Below are 23,140 nucleotides of genomic sequence, written 5' to 3' on the forward strand. Positions count from 1 at the left end.
GTAATGACAGACAACAGGGAGCCAATATTAATTCAAGTGCAAAGCCACATGTAGGTGCAAAATAGCTCTTGCTGCGATGTCAATTGTAAGTGTAAAAACGTTGGTTGCAAAGTGACATTTAGGTGAAAAACCAACCCTAGTGCAACATCAGCAGGTCCAGAGAGACGCTTATGTGCGAAAGCAATTTCAAGAGCAAAAAATCACCCTAGTGCAGCATCAGAATCTCCCATCCGCTTTATTACCAAGAATCGTTTTTGGCAAAATGTGTGTATTATCATGTGATTGATAGGTTGATTTGATGAACCAAGATTGTAACCCAATGGCCGACAATACCTTCATGGAAAATCGAATACTGGCCAGCGTTGCTGTTCAGAGGTGGTTTGCTGATCGTAGATTTAGAAATGTTTCTTTATTAGCAGAAACGTACACAATATATAATGGCTCTGACTTTCACGTTTTTCTCTAATGTAGGTAAACCTACATGAATGTCAATTCACCGAAATGCCAGGGGTAGCGGAAGGACATCACAAGCCCTTTGGCCTCCACTTTCACTCACACACACACATACTTAAACATACACACAAATTCACACATATACTCTCATACATAAACACACGCTCACACAGAAGCACAATACACGTTAAAGTATTTTTCACTTTCCTCAGCTGCCATGGAAGGGCATATTCCAGCTTACTGTACTCCATTTTTATTACGCAGTTAGTGAATAATATATGTTCTTTATTTAATATTAGTGTAATAAAGAATTGACCGAAAATAGGGAGTGTGCAGCCCCAGTTGCCCCTGTTTCTGGCACTTGGAGGAGGAGACAAAAAAAGTATCACCAGCTCTGAGCTGATGGGCCTAACTCTACCACCATCCTTTCTACTCAAAAAGGCCTTGTAAAAAAACATTAGGCAGAGAATACAACCATCAGAATATTGCACGGAGGGGGTTTGTCTGGCTGCTGACTGATGATGGAGTTGTAGATACTGACATATGATATGTCCCTTTGTGACTGTCAGGAGGGAGGCAGTTTGTAGGAGGTGGGGGGGGGGGGCGATAGGTTAGCAGCCTAAGTCACAGAATAAGTAAGCACTAGTTAAGAATCCGCAACAGAAATCCCCCGCCCATGAAATATATCACAGCAGAATTCTGACAGTCAACCTTTTGCATCTCAAGTGAAAGAAAACGAGTGGAACAATTGGGGAGCACAAATATTATCCGTTCAGTGATGTAAAATCGGCTATTACAAGCTCTCTTTGTTGGTTGCAGAGGAAGGAATCGAGCAACAGTGCAAGGTATAGCTCACCTGCCAGGCTGGCGGTGTCATGTATACCATGCAAACCCCTGTTTGTGGTTTCGCTGCTCCAACGAGCAAAGATCGGATTGCACAGAAACGGTTTGCTTTACATGTAAAGACACCTAACCTATCCTGTCAGTTTCAGGGACTAAAATGAGCTGAAGTGGTTGGGTATGGATGCGGATACACCTTTTGAATAATAGAAACACTACGTATAAATGAAAGATGATCAGATTTGACAAAGACCTTTCTTGGGGTGCACTTTTTCAGGGTGTCTGTGTGGGATTACTGTGCTGCCAACTGCTGGCCTGTGGGATGGGCCTGCACATAGAGTCTTCGAAGATTGGAAAAGAACTTAGATCTATATTTCCATAACCATAGGAGGCATTATGGGGCACATCTGTAGGGCAGAGGATGTCCCGCCACGCTGCCCCTCCCCCAGTGGGGTCAGCGTCCCACCTTTAGGGATCTCACTTGATTAGCAGAGATCTCTGTGCTGAAAGAGCTTCCCAACAGTTGTGTGCACAGGTGAATGCCGAGCAAGCTCCCATGGTGTGGTGGTCCACTCTGATTTCTTTTCAGAAACAAACACCTAAAATTGGCAGGAGGGGAAAATAAACAAATATCCCTGGGGCCTCATTTATGAGAAATGACGCATCGCTGAGTGAAAGCAGTGATGCGTCACTTCTCAGTGCGCACTCCTTGCGTCATTCCTGATGCGTCATATTTGATGTATGACGCATCATGTCGCAAGGCGTTACAGATACGTCAGTATTTCTGACGTATCTGTAAGCGCAAAAGTGACGCATTGCTGGAGTGTGTCACAAAAGTGACACAACTCCAGCAATGCGTCCTTTCACATGGGGCAAGCCCCATGTGAAAGGGCCTGCGTCAGTCTTACGCCTGCTGTGAGGCAGGCGCAAGATTTTGACGCAACGGCGTCCTAAAAGTGACGCCGTGAAATCTCATGGATTTCACTACATCACTTCGACGACCCTTCCTTGCGTCAATACGCCCCCCTTGCATACATTATACCTGGCGCAGGTATAATGTGGTGCAGGGGTTTGCAAAGTGACGCATCTACCTAGATGCGTCACTTTGTAAATATGGCGCAACAAGGCGCATTGTTTACGCCACTGGTGCGTCACATAAAGTGATGCACAGGTGGCGAAAAAGTGACGCACAGCCTCATAAATGAGGCCCCTGATGCGTAGGGAGTGTTCGCCCAGCATGTTAGGACATTTCTGTCTTCCCCTGACAGGGTCGGCCATACCTCGCCGGACCGCCCTGCGCTTTTATCTGCGAAAGGCCCTGTGACTTATGCCAAGCTTGCATGGGTAAGATCATGATTTCACACAGAAATAAGTGTTTGCTCCTTGGTGGTTTGTTATTTTAAGAGTGTTAGAGCTCCGCCACGGCTTCCATCAAACAGGGGCTTTGCTTCTACATAGTTTCCCAATCTGGGTTTCTACAGGGACACTTATTTAGAGAGATGTATCTGCTGTTTGCAACCATGACCATTGGGAGATCCAAGATGGATGCTGCCCAAAGCAGACAGTAAGGTCAACCCCATTCCTCACACCATATTCGTATCATGTTCTTTATTTCCAGCATACGTGTAGCAAATGCGTAGGGCAATGCACAAGGTTGGTCCTTTGGGGGTTCTCCCTGACCTGACTTTGTGGAAGCTGTTCCAACTGGTACTAGATAAAAACTTGGAGGCAAGTGTTTTCAGCTTGTTCTGGACTGTGAACACAGCCTGGGGTCCTGCCCAACTTCTGCAGCCCTTCAATACTTCTGACTTTGCTGGGGTGGAAGCTTCGAGCTACCCCAAGGAGTCCAGATACGAGGACACAGCCTCAAGAATCCCTCTTGCGTTCTTCATTTTACAAGCCCTTTGTGCTGAGGGTCAGAACTAAGTGCACCAGGTATGCCCATACGCAGATCCCGGACTCACTGTACCACTGGATTCAAGCTAGCTTGGCTGATGAGGAGTGGCACCCTGAAACCGGTCCTAGGATGTTTGTTTCTGGTCTAGGGAGGACATGGCTTGGCAGTTCGGGCTGGACGAGGTACAAGTATTTACAACAAGGGGTGGTGAGGGACAGAGTCTCTGAATTAAGCAGAAAGCTCTCACCCAGTCAAGAGATCAGGGCTAGATCCAACACCGTTTTTTAGCTCACTGCACCATCCCAGTTTCAGAACCTGGCTGTATGCAAATTAGTCTGTTCCTGTCCCAGTGCATGATGGGAACAGGGCAAACCAAACTACAAAAGCCAATTCTTACACTGGGAAGGAAACAAGCTCCCGGGGACCGGTTTCTGGCATTACAGCCTTCTTCGGCCCGGTTTGCTTGAATCCTGATGGTGCAATGAGCAAGGGTCTCACATCTGAGAATACCCTTCCACGCTTAGGGTGGACACAAATATTTACAACAAGGGGTGGTGAGGGACAGAGTCTCTGAATTAAGCAGAAAGCTCTCACCCAGTCAAGAGATCAGGGCTAGATACAACACCGTTTTTTAGCTCACTGCACCATCCCAGTTTCAGAACCTGGCTGTATGCAAATTAGTCTGTTCCTGTCCCAGTGCATGATGGGAACAGGGCAAACCAAACTACAAAAGCCAATTCTTACACTGGGAAGGAAACAAGCTCCCGGGGACCGGTTTCTGGCATTACAGCCTTCTTCGGCCCGGTTTGCTTGAATCCTGATGGTGCAATGAGCAAGGGTCTCACATCTGAGAATACCCTTCCACGCTTAGGGTGGACAAAAATATTTACAACAAGGGGTGGTGAGGGACAGAGTCTCTGAATTAAGCAGAAAGCTCTCACCCAGTCAAGAGATCAGGGCTAGATCCAACACCGTTTTTTAGCTCACTGCACCATCCCAGTTTCAGAACCTGGCTGTATGCAAATTAGTCTGTTCCTGTCCCAGTGCATGATGGGAACAGGGCAAACCAAACTACAAAAGCCAATTCTTACACTGGGAAGGAAACAAGCTCCCGGGGACCGGTTTCTGGCATTACAGCCTTCTTCGGCCCGGTTTGCTTGAATCCTGATGGTGCAATGAGCAAGGGTCTCACATCTGAGAATACCCTTCCACGCTTAGGGTGGACAAAAATATTTACAACAAGGGGTGGTGAGGGACAGAGTCTCTGAATTAAGCAGAAAGCTCTCACCCAGTCAAGAGATCAGGGCTAGATCCAACACCGTTTTTTAGCTCACTGCACCATCCCAGTTTCAGAACCTGGCTGTATGCAAATTAGTCTGTTCCTGTCCCAGTGCATGATGGGAACAGGGCATACCAAACTACAAAAGCCAATTCTTACACTGGGAAGGAAACAAGCTCCCGGGGACCGGTTTCTGGCATTACAGCCTTCTTCGGCCCGGTTTGCTTGAATCCTGATGGTGCAATGAGCAAGGGTCTCACATCTGAGAATACCCTTCCACGCTTAGGGTGGACAAAAATATTTACAACAAGGGGTGGTGAGGGACAGAGTCTCTGAATTAAGCAGAAAGCTCTCACCCAGTCAAGAGATCAGGGCTAGATCCAACACCGTTTTTTAGCTCACTGCACCATCCCAGTTTCAGAACCTGGCTGTATGCAAATTAGTCTGTTCCTGTCCCAGTGCATGATGGGAACAGGGCAAACCAAACTACAAAAGCCAATTCTTACACTGGGAAGGAAACAAGCTCCCGGGGACCGGTTTCTGGCATTACAGCCTTCTTCGGCCCGGTTTGCTTGAATCCTGATGGTGCAATGAGCAAGGGTCTCACATCTGAGAATACCCTTCCACGCTTAGGGTGGACAAAAATATTTACAACAAGGGGTGGTGAGGGACAGAGTCTCTGAATTAAGCAGAAAGCTCTCACCCAGTCAAGAGATCAGGGCTAGATCCAACACCGTTTTTTAGCTCACTGCACCATCCCAGTTTCAGAACCTGGCTGTATGCAAATTAGTCTGTTCCTGTCCCAGTGCATGATGGGAACAGGGCAAACCAAACTACAAAAGCCAATTCTTACACTGGGAAGGAAACAAGCTCCCGGGGACCGGTTTCTGGCATTACAGCCTTCTTCGGCCGGTTTGCTTGAATCCTGATGGTGCAATGAGCAAGGGTCTCACATCTGAGAATACCCTTCCACGCTTAGGGTGGACAAAAATATTTACAACAAGGGGTGGTGAGGGACAGAGTCTCTGAATTAAGCAGAAAGCTCTCACCCAGTCAAGAGATCAGGGCTAGATCCAACACCGTTTTTTAGCTCACTGCACCATCCCAGTTTCAGAACCTGGCTGTATGCAAATTAGTCTGTTCCTGTCCCAGTGCATGATGGGAACAGGGCAAACCAAACTACAAACGCCAATTCTTACACTGGGAAGGAAACAAGCTCCCGGGGACCGGTTTCTGGCATTACAGCCTTCTTCGGCCCGGTTTGCTTGAATCCTGATGGTGCAATGAGCAAGGGTCTCACATCTGAGAATACCCTTCCACGCTTAGGGTGGACAAAAATATTTACAACAAGGGGTGGTGAGGGACAGAGTCTCTGAATTAAGCAGAAAGCTCTCACCCAGTCAAGAGATCAGGGCTAGATCCAACACCGTTTTTTAGCTCACTGCACCATCCCAGTTTCAGAACCTGGCTGTATGCAAATTAGTCTGTTCCTGTCCCAGTGCATGATGGGAACAGGGCATACCAAACTACAAAAGCCAATTCTTACACTGGGAAGGAAACAAGCTCCCGGGGACCGGTTTCTGGCATTACAGCCTTCTTCGGCCCGGTTTGCTTGAATCCTGATGGTGCAATGAGCAAGGGTCTCACATCTGAGAATACCCTTCCACGCTTAGGGTGGACAAAAATATTTACAACAAGGGGTGGTGAGGGACAGAGTCTCTGAATTAAGCAGAAAGCTCTCACCCAGTCAAGAGATCAGGGCTAGATCCAACACCGTTTTTTAGCTCACTGCACCATCCCAGTTTCAGAACCTGGCTGTATGCAAATTAGTCTGTTCCTGTCCCAGTGCATGATGGGAACAGGGCAAACCAAACTACAAAAGCCAATTCTTACACTGGGAAGGAAACAAGCTCCCGGGGACCGGTTTCTGGCATTACAGCCTTCTTCGGCCCGGTTTGCTTGAATCCTGATGGTGCAATGAGCAAGGGTCTCACATCTGAGAATACCCTTCCACGCTTAGGGTGGACAAAAATATTTACAACAAGGGGTGGTGAGGGACAGAGTCTCTGAATTAAGCAGAAAGCTCTCACCCAGTCAAGAGATCAGGGCTAGATCCAACACCGTTTTTTAGCTCACTGCACCATCCCAGTTTCAGAACCTGGCTGTATGCAAATTAGTCTGTTCCTGTCCCAGTGCATGATGGGAACAGGGCAAACCAAACTACAAAAGCCAATTCTTACACTGGGAAGGAAACAAGCTCCCGGGGACCGGTTTCTGGCATTACAGCCTTCTTCGGCCCGGTTTGCTTGAATCCTGATGGTGCAATGAGCAAGGGTCTCACATCTGAGAATACCCTTCCACGCTTAGGGTGGACACAAATATTTACAACAAGGGGTGGTGAGGGACAGAGTCTCTGAATTAAGCAGAAAGCTCTCACCCAGTCAAGAGATCAGGGCTAGATACAACACCGTTTTTTAGCTCACTGCACCATCCCAGTTTCAGAACCTGGCTGTATGCAAATTAGTCTGTTCCTGTCCCAGTGCATGATGGGAACAGGGCAAACCAAACTACAAAAGCCAATTCTTACACTGGGAAGGAAACAAGCTCCCGGGGACCGGTTTCTGGCATTACAGCCTTCTTCGGCCCGGTTTGCTTGAATCCTGATGGTGCAATGAGCAAGGGTCTCACATCTGAGAATACCCTTCCACGCTTAGGGTGGACAAAAATATTTACAACAAGGGGTGGTGAGGGACAGAGTCTCTGAATTAAGCAGAAAGCTCTCACCCAGTCAAGAGATCAGGGCTAGATCCAACACCGTTTTTTAGCTCACTGCACCATCCCAGTTTCAGAACCTGGCTGTATGCAAATTAGTCTGTTCCTGTCCCAGTGCATGATGGGAACAGGGCAAACCAAACTACAAAAGCCAATTCTTACACTGGGAAGGAAACAAGCTCCCGGGGACCGGTTTCTGGCATTACAGCCTTCTTCGGCCCGGTTTGCTTGAATCCTGATGGTGCAATGAGCAAGGGTCTCACATCTGAGAATACCCTTCCACGCTTAGGGTGGACAAAAATATTTACAACAAGGGGTGGTGAGGGACAGAGTCTCTGAATTAAGCAGAAAGCTCTCACCCAGTCAAGAGATCAGGGCTAGATCCAACACCGTTTTTTAGCTCACTGCACCATCCCAGTTTCAGAACCTGGCTGTATGCAAATTAGTCTGTTCCTGTCCCAGTGCATGATGGGAACAGGGCAAACCAAACTACAAAAGCCAATTCTTACACTGGGAAGGAAACAAGCTCCCGGGGACCGGTTTCTGGCATTACAGCCTTCTTCTGCCCGGTTTGCTTGAATCCTGATGGTGCAATGAGCAAGGGTCTCACATCTGAGAATACCCTTCCACGCTTAGGGTGGACAAAAATATTTACAACAAGGGGTGGTGAGGGACAGAGTCTCTGAATTAAGCAGAAAGCTCTCACCCAGTCAAGAGATCAGGGCTAGATCCAACACCGTTTTTTAGCTCACTGCACCATCCCAGTTTCAGAACCTGGCTGTATGCAAATTAGTCTGTTCCTGTCCCAGTGCATGATGGGAACAGGGCAAACCAAACTACAAAAGCCAATTCTTACACTGGGAAGTAAACAAGCTCCCGGGGACCGGTTTCTGGCATTACAGCCTTCTTCGGCCCGGTTTGCTTGAATCCTGATGGTGCAATGAGCAAGGGTCTCACATCTGAGAATACCCTTCCACGCTTAGGGTGGACAAAAATATTTACAACAAGGGGTGGTGAGGGACAGAGTCTCTGAATTAAGCAGAAAGCTCTCACCCAGTCAAGAGATCAGGGCTAGATCCAACACCGTTTTTTAGCTCACTGCACCATCCCAGTTTCAGAACCTGGCTGTATGCAAATTAGTCTGTTCCTGTCCCAGTGCATGATGGGAACAGGGCAAACCAAACTACAAAAGCCAATTCTTACACTGGGAAGGAAACAAGCTCCCGGGGTCCTGCCCAACTTCTGCAGCCCTTCAATACTTCTGACTTTGCTGGGGTGGAAGCTTCGAGCTACCCCAAGGAGTCCAGATACGAGGACACAGCCTCAAGAATCCCTCTTGCGTTCTTCATTTTACAAGCCCTTTGTGCTGAGGGTCAGAACTAAGTGCACCAGGTATGCCCATACGCAGATCCCGGACTCACTGTGCCACTGGATTCAAGCTAGCTTGGCTGATGAGGAGTGGCACCCTGAAACCGGTCCTAGGATGTTTGTTTCTGGTCTAGGGAGGACATGGCTTGGCAGTTCGGGCTGGACGAGGTACAAGGTCAAGACTGATTTGCATATGGCTGGGTCTAAACTGGGGTGGCATGAGGAGCAAAAGAACAAAGGATTTAATCAAGATCTCTTGACTGGGGGTGAATGTTTGATTTGTTCTGCATTGCATCCAGCATTTGTGTGTCTTTTGAGGTACGGAACTCAAATGATCTAAGTGCTAGCCAGATTGAGAAGGGTCTGACGGTCCATTGTGAGCCCTTTGTTATGGTATGAAATGGTGCATATCTGTGGTACAAACTCTGGTTTGTCCCATTCATCATCAAGGTTGCTCCTGTCTGACTGAGGCGCAACTGGCAAAGAGTTTCTATGAATTCCAGGTGAGGAGAGAGAGATGCCATTTTTAAGGGATGGTTACTTTTTAGTCCTTATCCTGAAGATAGTTTTACCTTCCCAAACAATGAAATATACCACCATTTTACTCCCAAATTACTGTTATATTGCACTTGTTAGCAATGAGGAGGATTGTGAAGAGTAAAGGTCTGTGAACTGTTACAAAGTTTTGGAAGGAGCATTGCAGGCCCCCATTTCACAGTAATCCAGCAGGCATTGACAACGATATGTGTCTGCAAACATTCATTGAAACAATCCACCTAATAGTAACTGCACCGAGATTGCGCTGTTTTAAGGAGTGTTCCCGTGTTTGCGACCATTTACTGATCAATCAATCAATCAATCAATTTACTTATAAAGTGCACTACTTACCTGTGAGGGTATCAAGGCACTGAGGGAGGGGGTGCCGCTACTGCTCGAAGAGCCAGGTCTTGCGGAGTCTTCTGAAGGCGAGCAGGTCTTGGGTCTGCCGCTGGTGGGTGGGGAGGGTGTTCCAGGTCTTGGCGGCGAGAAAGGAGAAGGCTCTGCCACCGGAGATTGTTCGTTGGATGCAGGGGACAGCGGTGAAGGCGAGGCTGGCGGAGCGGAGCTGGCGGGTAGGGGTGTAGAAGCTGAGTCTGCTGTTAAGGTAGGCTGGTCCGGTGTTGTGGAGTGCTTTGTGAGCGTGGGTGAGGAGCTTGAAGGTGATCCTCTTGTTGACGGGGAGCCAGTGTAGCTCTTTCAGGTGGTGGGTGATGTGGCTGCGGCGGGGGACATCGAGGATCAGCTGGGTGGAGGCGTTTTGGATGCGTTGTAGTCGTCGCAGGTGTATGGCGGGGATTCCTGCATAGAGTGCGTTGCCAAAGTCCAGCCTGCTGCTGACGAGGGCCTGGGTCACCGTTCTTCTGGTATTGGTGGGGATCCACTTGTAGATCCTGTGGAGCATGCGGAGGGTGTTGTATCAGGAGGTTGAGACGTCGTTGACCTGTTTTAACATGATCGAGAATAGTATATGGTGTTCAGAGCAAACGAACCAGGTGAGTACATTGGTGGTAAACTAATGGACAAGAGGGAGCACACTGTTTAGTTGATGACATTCAGAAAACATGTCATGAAAACAAATAGTTACGGAAGGCCCAATTTTCAAATGAACCCGTATTAAGCAGTGTTATGTTGCAATGTATTGAACTATAGCAATTCTACAGCATTGTTCCACAGTTTATGAGACTCTGAAGTGCTCTGAGTATCAACCACAAAAATATATAGTTATATATGATACACAAGTGTATACACATACAAATCATACCTACATGGTAAATAATTAAAAATAAAAATGTTTGTTAAATGATTTAATCCTTTATTAAATAGCATGAACAGATATAATGTAATTTTAAGGCTCAAGCTACAACTACAATTTAGCAAAGGAGGGCAAACAAATGTAAATTGTAATGTATTAATTACAATCCTTCAAACAATAAAAATACATGAAGTTTGATGGAGGGTTAACATTGATCATTATAACTCCTAGCCAACAAATATTGAGGAAGTGCATCAATCAATGGGCTGAGATATATTCTTCTTACCTAGTCCAACTAAAATTCAGGACAACTGCCTAAATAAAAGGGGACAGAATTAGAATTCTAGTGCCAGTCCTACAAACATTGGGTAAAGTGCATATATTCAGTTGGTTAGATGTACTATTCTAATGCCAGTGCAGCAAACATTGGAAAAGTACATAGATTAGGATACGATCAGTTTTAAAATTCTAACCTCAGTCTCACGAACATAGTGATAACTGCATATATTTGGGTGGTCAGATTTAATATTCTAACCTTGGTTCCAGAACATTTGGAAAGTGCATATATTTCAGGTGTCTGATTTACTGTTCTCACTTTAATCACAAAAACATGGTGGAAAGTACATATATTTGAGCCAGGAGTATTATGTATTCTCCTGAATCCAAAAACAACTTTTTATTAAATATATGACGAGGAAATAAAAATGAATGTTCTAACAAAATCTCAATCATTGTGTTTTATTGTATACTAATAATATGTTAAATTCATTTATATTCTAAGACGGAAAGTAAGAAGAGAAATAAAGGTACAAAGAGGAACCAAATTAGGATAGAAATTAATAAGATTTGATAGAGGAGCAGTAAGAACAAAAAAATCCAAAGAAGTAAAAAGAAGGGAAGAAAAGTAAAGTAAAGCATGCATGTAGAATGAGATAATGAAAAGAACAAAGGACAGACTGGAGGGAAGAAGGGTGCTAGAAATAAGAATGCATAGAAAGAAGTAATGGAGGGAAGGAATAGAAAGGAACATGATGGCAAGAGAGAATAAGAAGGACAGGAGGATTATATGAAAAAGGGAAGAAAAGGATAAAAATAAAGGAAAGAAGGAAATATGGAAAGAAGGAAAGAAAATGAAACTAGTTTATAAGGAAGAACTGAAAGATAGAAAAAGATAGAATGATAGAGAAATTGGCAGAAAGAAAAAGATGGAAAGAACGAAAGTAGAATGGTAAAAAGGAGATAACGAATAACAGAAAGTAAGAAAGAGTGAACGATAGAGAACTGGAAAGAACAAACGGAAGAGTAAAAGAAGAATAAAAGGAAAGACGAAGGAAAGAGAGAATGAAAGAAGGAAACAGAGTTTATTAAACGTCGTTTTGGCCATTTTTTTTTTCAATCATGTCGTTCAATGCATCATTTTGTACCATGTTGTAAAACCCCTTGTCACAACAATTCCTGCAGCCTTCATGGGAAGCGTCTAGGTTGCTGACTCTGTTCGCTCACTTCCAGCTATCTGGCTCTAGGTTGTTATATTACATGTTTCTGGCTGCTGCCTTCTCATGAACCCATCATTTGCCATAGGAACCCCAGCACTGGAATGAGGCAACCCCTCTTGTTCAAAGGTCTTCAAAAAATGTCCATTCCACCTGTCCCTGCGTGATATAATCTCATTGGGCTCACAAAATAGAAATATATTTTTTCACACGTTCTGTGACGCTAAGTACTGCAAGCACGCTGTAGAATTGCAGTGAACCATGGGGCCAAGCCACTTGACTAACACAAGACTCTGATGTTCAATAGTGGTTTTCAAGGCATCACAATAAATGTATACGGTGTAAAAGACAGCAAGCAAGGCAAACTGTTAGCAGAGGGGCATGTAAAAGAATATATTAGATCTGATACGTGAAATTAAAAAAATATGTCGATTCGCAAGCAAAGGAGCCTTTGCACTGACCATCGTGGGAAGCCATGGTGTCCACCCACTTCTTTTACGATGACCAGCTGACAATGTGCCCCATGGCATGCGTGCCACCTTCATCCAGTCCTATCATTTTAGCCCGAAACACACTCCATGCTGGGTCTTTGAGCCCATCCTTACAGCGCTGAAAGCGTAGCTCTGAGCCTCGGGGCGCAGAGACTGGCCGTGGATGCTGCAAGGACTAACGTAGCCACTGGGGAAGGCAAGCCTCGGTGCCAGCCCTTCCAAAAGCTCTCTCGTGCCTGATGACCAACATGCAACTGGCAGACCCGTCACCCCAAAAACGTCTACGTGTGGCAGCATTTAAGGGATGGGTTCTGGTTGTTATTTGGAGGGCACGACCCCTGGGGCATCCACTCCCAGCAGGGACAAGACATACAAACGGCACTCTGCTGTCCATTAGCGATCACAGCTCAGCATTAAGCATAACGCTCTGCGGGGGGCAGGGGTCCCTCCTGGCTACAGCCTGGTGGACTCCCTGCAAGTGTGTGATCCACAAGCCCCGCACCCTTCCACCGCCACCCACAGCCCAATGGAATGACTCTGAAATATAATCAACAGTAAACACCACTAAAGCCCGAATGGATTTTTCCCCCAAAAAAACAGAGAACACACTCAGTAAATTGTGTTATTAATGTAGAAATGTCCGCGGGTTTGGTATTCAGGTTCTGGTACAGAAAAGGCCCCTTGACCAGCGGTGGCCTCTTGACAGAGGCTCGATTTTCTTTTCAAACATTCATTTTGAAAACTTTCCTCCGATTGTTTTTACCTCCCTGGCTCGGTTACCCACCAGTAGTGGTTAGAGAATGAGTTAGCATGACGCTAACTGGCAGTGGGGGTTTCAGTTCACGGCGGGTATACTTGCAACGGAAGTGAAATCAAGAGCCCGACACCCAAAGATGACATCGCCGGAAGTGACATGAAATAGATATTAAACCTAATCATTGACCTCCTGTTTTAGTTATTTATTATTAATGACAGCCTTCATTTGAAAAATATTGGGTGTTGCAAGTAAATTGACTGTTTTCCTCTGTACTAAAACTAGAAACCATTTTGGGGCATACTTTATGTTAAAAGCTCAGAAGTCAGGGTAGGTTAATCACGAAGTGTCAATTCTCACCATGCTGATTTCGATAGCGAGTTTGCCCATCAGTTTCCCCTGTCAGGCTTACTGTACAAATGACGCCGTCTTTCACAAATAAACACAATTATCCTTAGCTAATTAGCCTTTCTTGAAACCGTGTCTGCATTTCCGGTATCTGGTGTGACGTGTCAATTCATCCCTCGGAGCTTATAACGTCGTTTCCATCAACTTTCCGATCCTGTTAGTTCACATGTAAGCGGCAGATGTAACTAGGAGACGAACACGTGTTTGTATAGCACACACGTGTCGCCTTGCAGTGCACCTGACCCCAGCCAATTAAAATTATTAATAGGAGGAAATGCTGCGGTTCAAACGCGGCCCTCGCCTCCCCAGAAGAGCTGCAAGAAAGGTTATTTCGCATTTTATGACAGGTGCCTCGACACGGCTTGGCGCTGATGGGGGTGCTATTTGAAACGAGTTTGAATAAAGAAAAAGCGCGCAGGTGGATGCGGGTTCTTCAGACTGGCGCTGTAGTCAGACCCGGAAAGACACCTAAGAGGAGAGGATCGATCGCCCGCCCGCCCGCCATATATTAATCAGCCGTGGGTGGTTCTAAAGAGATTATGTTTTAGCAGAGAACTCGCACGCCAGGGAACACTGCTGGGGATTAGGGACCTGCGTGCGCGAAGGGGGGACACCCCTGCGTTTTGGAAGACGTGAAGCCTGTTCAATAATTCATGATTGGCGTGTAATTGTATTGCTTGTTGGGGGATGGGCACTGCAGTGGCAAGTCATTAGCGTGGGCGCGTGAATGCCCACTATTGACCCTAGTGTGTCTGTGCCACACCAATACAAGCATACACAAACATGCACTACACGCACCCGTCTGCACACATATGGCACTAGAGCACACACGCAGCACAAGAGCAAACGCACATAACCGCACACACATACACTCATACAAGACAGAAGCATACCTACTCGCACACGCGCAGCACAAGAGAACACACGCACACGCACAAACACATACACATTCAAACCAGAAGCACACATATTCGCGCACACGCTTCTAAAGAGCACACTCACTGATACCTACACTCACACAAGACAGGAGCTGGAATACACACAATCACCGAACAAACACATAAGCACACCTGCGTGCCATCCTTGGGCACCTGTGGTGCATTCTCATGTACTCCTTGTCACTCCCACGCCCCGGAAAGTGCGGTGCGTTCACTACACTGATTTACGTCGGGAAAATAAGCCACCCCAGGGCCGGTGCTCGTGTTGTGGCTATTTTTTGTTTGCGTTTTTTTTTCGTTTGCTGTTACTCCTCTGGAGCGGGCGAACAGAAGCCGCGCACCGCCTCCTGCGCGGGAGCGAGTGTGAATTATGCGGTTGCAGGGCCGTCCTGGGAGTCTGACGTGGACACAGTGCAGTGCGCCGGTGCACGTACCTGCTCTCGGCTGCGCTGCAGGGATGCATTATTCATGCCTCCGCCAGCCAGAGATAGCCATGGGAACGGCTGGCCTCCCGGGAGCGGCGCCTCTCACCTGCCCACCTCCGAGGGCTGACCTGAGCGTCCACCCACGGCCCCCAACGGAGGGGGAGGGAGCGCCCCCGGCAGGCCACTGGCGGCCATGCAGCAGAGACAGCCCCTTCAATTCTGACACGAAATGGACCTGTTAGAGAATGGGCGCATCATTTAGACCCTGCAGCCCGGGGCAACCAGGCGGTGGGGGCGGTCTTTCCATTTCAGGGCTGCCTGTCCTGATAACATATTTACATTTTGAGGCTGTGGGTGCGAAAATGCCAAGGAGAGTCCCCTGCATGGACATGATTCAGGGAACCAACGGCCCATGCTTGCACTTAAACGTTTAGGGGGACGTCCCGGCGACTCCAGAGTGCCGGGGCATGCTCGGGGGCTGCCCAGGTCGGCTCGCTTCACCTGGTCTACCCAGTGCCGCCTCAAAGACTGCAGTGCAGACTTTCGGGTGCCCCTCACCACGGGTGCCTATCCAGACTAACCATGGGCACCTCCTGGTTCACGCGCGACTCCCACCTCGCCCCGCCCCCCAGGCCCTCGGAGGCGCATCAGGCGCAGTGCACCATGCCCCCCTCATGGGATGCCGACTCAGCTTGATCTGTGCCCCCTTGAGGTCTGCACTGACAGGCTCTGCAGTGCCCTTCTGATAGGTTCCTTTCCCTGCCAGGCCAGGGCCCGGGGAGTCTGCACCTCCACCGGGTGGTCCTGGGCACCCTCACAGGCTGCCCTCTTAGGCCGGCTCCTCTCTTGGGCCGGCCGCCCAGGCTTCTCGTGCCTCTCGTGGGCTTCAAGATGCTCAGTTCCACCCTCGTGTGTTGCCCTTCAGGCACCCAGGTGCCGCCCATAAAGGCTGTCCTCCAGCTGTGCCCTCTTCGTGGACTGACCTCTCAGGTTTCCAGGTGCTAGATAAAGAGCTGCCCTCCCAGGATACCCAGCGCGCTACTCACGGGCACCAGAGTGCCATGGTGCTGGATGAAGAGCTGCCTGCCCAGGATGCCCAGCGCCCGCCTCATGGGCGCCAGGTGCAGGTGCTCGGTGAAGTGTTGCCCTTCCTGGATGCATGGTGTCTGCCTTGTGGTTTCTAGGTGCCTGTCTCATGGTTTCTAGGTGTCTGCCTCATGGTTTCTAGGTGCCTGTCTCATGGTTTCTAGGTGTCTGCCTCATGGTTTCTAGGTGCTGCCTCATGGTTTCTAGTCTGCCTCATGGTTTCTAGGTGCCTGTCTCATGGTTTCTAGGTGCTGCCTCATGGTTTCTAGGTGCCTGCCTCATGGTTTCTAGGTGTCTGCCTCATGGTTTCTAGGTGCCTGCCTCATGGTTTCTAGGTGTCTGCCTCCCAGGTTTCTAGGTGTCTGCCTCATGGTTTCTAGGTGTCTGCCTCATGGTTACTAGGTGCCTGTCTCATGGTTTCTAGGTGTCTGCCTCAAGGTTTCTAGGTGCCTGCCTCATGGTTTCTAGGTGCCTGCATATGGTTTCTAGGTGCCTGCCTCATGGTTTCTAGGTGCCTGCCTCGAGGTTTCTAGGTGTCTGCCTCATGGTTTCTAGGGGCCTGCTTCATGGTTTCTAGGTGCCTGCCTCATGGTTACTAGGTTCCTGCCTCGTGGTTTCTAGGTGCCTGCCTCGTGGTTACTAGGTGCCTACCTCGTGGTTACTAGGTGCCTGCTTCATGGTTTCTACGTGCCTGCCTCATAGTTACTAGGTGCCCGCCTCCTGCCTCATGGTTTCTGGGTGCCTGCCTCGTGGTTTCTAGGTGCCTGCCTTATGGTTTCTAGGTGCCTGCCTTGTGGTTTCTAGTCTGCCTCATGGTTTCTAGGTGCTGCCTCATGGTTTCTAGGTGCCTGCCTCATGGTTTCTAGGTGTCTGCCTCCCAGGTTTCTAGGTGTCTGCCTCATGGTTTCTAGGTGCCTGTCTCATGGTTTCTAGGAGTCTGGCTCCCAGGTTTCTAGGTGCCTGCCTCATGGTTTCTAGGTGTCTGCCTCAAGGTTTCTAGGTGCCTGCCTCATGGTTTCTAGGTGCCTGCAAATGGTTTCTAGGTGCCTGCATATGGTTTCTAGGTGCCTGCCTCATGGTTTCTAGGTGCCTGCCTCAAGGTTTCTAGGGGCCTGCTTCATGGTTTCTAGGTGCCTGCCTCATGGTTACTAGGTACCTGCCTCGTGGTTACTAGGTGCCTGCCTCATGGTTACTAGGTGCCTGCTTCATGGTTTCTACGTGCCTGCCTCATAGTTACTAGGTGCCCGCCTCCTGCCTCATGGTTTCTGGGTGCCTGCCTCATGGTTTCTAGGTGCCTGCCTCATGGTTTCTAGGTGCCTGCATCATAATTTCTAGGTGCCTGCCTCCCAGAACTTCTACCAGTTCTACCCTTGTGTGTTGCCCTTCAGGCACCCAGGTGCCGCCAATAAAGGCTGTCCCCCAGCTGTGGCCTGCTCGAGGACTGACCTCTCAGGTTTCCAGGTGCTAGATGAAGAGCTGCCCTCCCAGGATACCCAGCGCGCTACTCACGAGCACCAGAGTGCCAGGTGCTGGATGAAGAGCAGCCTGCCCAGGATGCCCAGCGCCCGCCTCATGGGCGACAGGTGCAGGTGAAGTGTTGCCCTTCCTGGATGCGTGATGTCTGCCTCATGGTTTCTAGGTGCCTGCCTCATGGTTTCTAGGTGCCTGCCTCATAGTTTCTAGGTGCCTGCCTCGTGGTTGCTAGGTGCCTGCCTCATGGTTTCTAGGTGCCTGTCTCATGGTTTCTAATCTGCCTCATGGTTTCTAGTTGCCTGCCTCATGGTTTCTAGGGGCCTGCTTCATGGTTTCTAGGTGCCTACCTCATGGTTACTAGGTACCTGCCTCGTGGTTTCTAGGTGCCTCCCTCATTGTTAATAGGTGCCTGCCTCATGGTTTCTAGGTGCCTGTCTCATGGTTTCTAGTCTGCCTCATGGTTTCTAGGTGCCTGCCTCATGGTTTCTAGGGGCCTGCTTCATGGTTTCTAGGTGCCTACCTCATGGTTACTAGGTACCTGCCTCGTGGTTTCTAGGTGCCTCCCTCATTGTTAATAGGTGCCTGCCTCATGGTTACTAGGTGCCTGCTTCATGGTTTATAGGTGTCTGCTTCATGGTTTCTACGTGCCTGCCTCATAGTTACTAGGTGCCTGCCTCCCAGAACTTCTACCAGTTCTACCATCGTGTGTTGCCCTTCAGGCACCCAGGTGCCGCCAATAAAGGCTGTCCCCCAGCTGTGGCCTCCTCGTGGACTGACCTCTCAGGTTTCCAGGTGCTGGATGAAGAGCTGCCCTCCGAGGATGCCCAGGGCGCTACTCACGGGCACCAGAGTGCCAGGTGCTGGATGAAGAGCTGCCTGCCCAGAATGCCCAGCGCCCGCCTCATAGGCGCCAGGTACTCTGTGAAGTGTTGCCCTTCCTGGATGCATGGTGTCTGACTCATGGTTTCTAGGTGCCTACATAATGGTTTCTTGGTGCCTACCCCATGGTTTCTAGGAGTCTGCCTCCCAGGTTTCTAGGTGCCTGCCTCCCAGGTTTCTAGGTGCCTGCCTCATGGTTTCTAGGTGCCTGCCTCCCAGGTTTCTAGGTGCCTGCATCATGGTTTCTAGGCGCCTGCCTCCCAGGTTTCTAGGTGCCTGCCTCGTGGTTTCAAGGTGCCTGCCTCATGGTTTCTAGGTGCCTGCCTCATGGTTTCTAGGTGCCTGCCTCATGGTTTCTAGGCGCCTGCCTCCCAGGTTTCTCTGCTCTGCTGCCAGTGGCCCGTCTGAAGATATCCCCCCACCTCGTGCCCTCTCTGAATATATCCCCCTTCCACCTCTGGCCCCCAGTGCCCACTCTGAAGATATCCCCCCACCTCGGGCCCCCTTTGTCCACTCTGAAGATATCCCCCCCAACCCGGGGCCCCAGTGCCCACTCTGAAGATATCCCCCCACCCCGGGGCCCCTGTGCCTACTCTGAAGATATCCCCCCACCTCGGGCCCCCAGTGCCCATTCTGAAGATATCACTCTGAAGATACCCCCCCCCCCCCTACCTCGGGCCCCCAGTGCCTACTCTGAAGATATCCCCCACCTCGGGCCCCCAGTGCACACTCTGGAGATACCCCCCTCACCCTCGGGCCCCCAGTGCCCACTCTGTAAGGCTGTCCTTCCACCCCCGCCAGATGTGTCCTCCCAGACGGTCGGTGGCCCCTCTCCCAGAGTGCCCTCCGCAGGCTCGGCGTGGGCACTGCGACTCGTCGTGCCCCCTTGTCCTCCGCTCCTGGAGGCAGCAAGAAGAGATGTGTGGGGGCGCAGGAGGGCCGCACACGACAAAAGCTGACTCAACTGTTGGTCCCCGCGCCCTCGGCGCTAGGTGTCGGCGCTCCGTGACGTTTGATTCTAACCCCCCGGGGAGCGCCGTTTATTTGCCGCATTTCAAACCGCAAAAAGGCAGCCCCGCACACGGTCAGCGCTTCTAAACTCTGTGCGTCAGCTCCTCGTCGCCGTTAGCCGCGGGGCTACTACAGTGGCGACGAGTCCATTGGACGCGGGCACGTGCGTGGCGAGGATCCCGCAGCGCGGGGAATCCCCAGGAGGGGGAGGGGTGCGGGCCACTCCTCATGGGGAACAACACGCCTGACAGCAGATCACAGCCCTCATTACCGGGCCCAAAATGTATGCGCGCCAGAGGTGTCAGAGAGAAGGAGGGGGGGGGGGGGGTGTACACGGCTTGATCCGTCTCGCGAGTGTGTGGCTGAGAACAAAACAAGCGTGAACAGAAACCAGAGAGTGCCGGCGGATTTGCTGGAATATTAATAACACCAACCCTTGAAAATAACGCTGATAACGGCAATCCTGTTATTACTGCCGACCAGCTTCGAACAGCTGCAACACACACATGCGGCTAATGGGCACCACGCGAACATACACACGAAAACACACATGATTGGAGTGTATAACGAGTGTTTACAACACAAAAACGGACATATCTCAAAGAGACTAGCAAAAGCGCAGTCTAAAACACACATCTAGAGACACTGACAGACACGAACAGAAAGGGAGGCATGTAGAAAACGGGATACAAAAAAGAGACTCGCGTAAAGGCACTTCACAAAGAGATCAGTCACATACAATCACACAGACACTCATGCAAAAACACACGCTCCTATTCAAATTAAAACCAAGATGTTGATAAAATCGAGATGTTAGCAGCAGTTCACAATAATTGCGACAAACAGACACGAACACACACTCGTACACACAGACATCAATAAACAATCCAGCACACACACATGCGAAGCCACACACAGACTGAGCCAGACACGCTAAAACAGATACACAAAGACAGACAAGAAAGCAGACACCGTTACACAGACATGCAGCCTCAGACACAGGCAAAGGCAGACAAATAGTTGACCACACATGTACACATCCACGCCTGTACGCCAATGTCCATGCGCACACACACATACGCACGCCTCCTCAAAGTTATGTCAAAAAGCACACAAAGACTTAGTAAGACACACAGATTGTCACACAGACACACACACTAATTGTTGCATAGAAATAGGCAAACACAGGCCCACATAGGCAGGCGCATAGGCCGCCACGCACACACATAGGCTCACGTCGGTAGGCACGTACTGGCGCACAGGTGGGCACTGACAAATTGTCACACAAGCAGAGACCCGCAGAGCCATTCGCACACTGATACACAGAGAAAGACATACAGACGCAAACATACAAAGCCCCCACAGGCAGACACATGCAGCCAGTGATACACAGACACACAAGCAGCATCCCTCCCACACACATTTCAGCAAACACAACGACACAGGTAGACCAACACAAGCTGCCAGGCACCCGCTGTGGACTGACACACACAGAGTGTCCCACTTAATGAAAGGCGCACACTTGGTGAGATAATTGGAGGGGTCCTAGAGCTGATTGAATCTGCAAGAAAAGCCCACCCGAGTTCGGGGGCGGAGGAGTCACCGGGATGACGGCAGTGAGAGGCTGACGAGCCGAGCTGTCAGCGAGGGACGCATCACCCTGGGACAAGAGGCTGCCGGTAATGCAGGCAGCACACGGGGAGTCTATTTAGAGGCGGGTCACGTGGCCCGCACGTCAGAGCCGGAGCAGCGGCTCTAGTGTGGATTCCCACCCACAGCTCCATTCACATCTCCGAGAGCCGTCCAGACACGAGTCCGCTCCGGAGCATGCCACCCCCTCCCCTCCTCGTCCGGATGGAGCAGGCGCTCCAGCGGGGGATGCCATTACCTGCTCCGCCATGCAGTTTCCGCTATCAATAATTTAAGTGCTGCTGCTGCTGCCGCCGCCGGTGCCTGCCAGTGGGGCGCATCCGGGCAGAGAGGGAGCGCCCAGCAGAGCCGACCGGCCAGGAGCACCCACCCCCCAACCCGGCAGCCCCTGCCCGTGCCACCCATGCCACGGGCTTGATGTTTACCAGCAGTCACTGAGCAGGTGGGTCTGTGTGTGCGTCCTGGCGCTGCCCCGGCCCGGCTGCTGCAGAAAGTGAGCCGGGCATGAATAAGACATGCTGACATTACCTCGATTGAATTCTTAATGGGCGAGCTGCGCGGGGTCAGGGGCTGCGTTACCTACCGCGCTCGGCTCCGGCTTTCAAAGCCGCAGCTTCTCTTACGGCTAATGAGAGTGCGAGAGGGGCTGTCACACAACTCCCTCCATGCACCTGACTCTCCCGGCACCGGCTCTCGCGCCCCAAGCGCCCAGCAACAACTTTGTTTTACAAGTGGAAAAGCGCAACAAAAGTTGCGCGAGGCGCTAGCGAGGCATTTCGTTACTTATGCGATGAAATCTTCCAGACAGCAATTTGTTTGTGTGGGTATATATATATATATATATATATATATATATATATATATATATATATATATATATATATATATAAACATATATATTCCATATATCCATATATGGACAGGCATACATATATAGGCATGTGTACATATACGGTGTTATGTTTGTTTAGATTTGTACATGTCTTCTGAGCGGTATTTGCTCTTCTTACATGTTATTCCCACGCAGCATGTAGAGGCATTATTGTACGAGTATCTCTCTTTCTCACCTTGTGATATATATATATATATATATATATATATATATATATATATATATATATATATATATATATATATATATATATATTCTTTATTGAGAGTATCATTTGCGTAATTGTTGCTACTGCCAGATGAAAACATGTCTTGAAGTTCAAGGGGCGCGGGTCCTAATTTCACAGTGATGCGCACACGGCACCGCAGGGCTCCACCCCCTGGCTCCCGCCCCAGGGAGCGCAGTGTGCAGGGAGTGTGCTGGAGGTGAAGGGGGAGGGTACACAGGGTAGCTTGCCACGGCCCCTTTAAGTTTCGAGAAGTTGGAGACCGGACCAATAGGAACTCGGAGGGAGGAAGACCGGGCTCAGAAGCCCCGAGAGGCCGCTCTAGGAGGATCCGAGACGGGCTGCGCAGTCCCGGGAGTGCGGGAGCCGCGGTGGAGCAGCCTCCCCGCGAGTCTGGAGAGAGGCTGCCCAGGACGGGACTATGACCCCGTGGAGGGGAGCTCGCCCCTCTTGAGTGCGCACCACGGGAGGAGCAGCCGGGGGAGCGGGGAGCTGGACCGGAGCTCAGATGTGACCCCCGGGGGCTGCACCCCAGGCATGCCGTGTCCCTGGCGCTCCCTGGAGAGGAGCCGGGCCCTGCAGCGGGGATCGAGGCGCACACAGGTCAGTCAGTGTATCCAGGCAAGCGGGCGGGTTGGAACAGGGTGGTGTTTTTGGGGTGGAGATCTGCATGGACCGCCCGGAGCAGGACAGGAGACCCCCTCACTGTGTATGCGAGGGATTCACATGTGGCGCACATAGGGTCGCTCCTAGACTTGAGACCCCTAAGGTGCTGTGGCACACACGGGATAGGGTGCTCGTGGCGGAGGCATACAGGGCAGCCTCTGGGTGGGACTCAAAGCCAGGAGGGGTTGTGGCACACACTGGGCTACTCCTGGCTCTGACCTCCATAGGGTGTAGTGGCACACACGGCATAACTTTGTGCTCTGGATATTCTGGCACATAAGGGCTAATTACTGGCTTGGACTCCCCTAGGTTGTTGTGGCACACACGGCATAACCCCTGGTCTGACT

General features: G+C 50.0%; 1 protein-coding gene across 2 annotated transcripts in view; it reads left to right on the forward strand.

The window, feature by feature from the left end:
* Positions 1-21,178: 21,178 nt before the first annotated feature.
* BDNF (brain derived neurotrophic factor) overlaps positions 21,179-23,140 on the forward strand; it is a 118,676-nt gene continuing 116,714 nt past the window's right edge. The window contains exon 1 of one of the 2 annotated variants that reach the window (XM_086959476.1): positions 21,179-21,451. Coding sequence is in view for 1 of the 2 variants with exons in the window: in XM_086959477.1 (XP_086815603.1) it covers positions 22,665-22,730 (66 nt within the window). In the remaining variant the exon portion in view is untranslated. Of the gene's footprint in view, positions 21,452-22,465; positions 22,731-23,140 lie in introns of those variants that run through there. The other variant, XM_086959477.1, reaches the window with a different exon arrangement.

Source organism: Lissotriton vulgaris, chromosome 2_2 (genome assembly GCF_964263255.1).
Source record: "Lissotriton vulgaris chromosome 2_2, aLisVul1.2, whole genome shotgun sequence".
NCBI lineage: Eukaryota > Metazoa > Chordata > Amphibia > Caudata > Salamandridae > Lissotriton > Lissotriton vulgaris.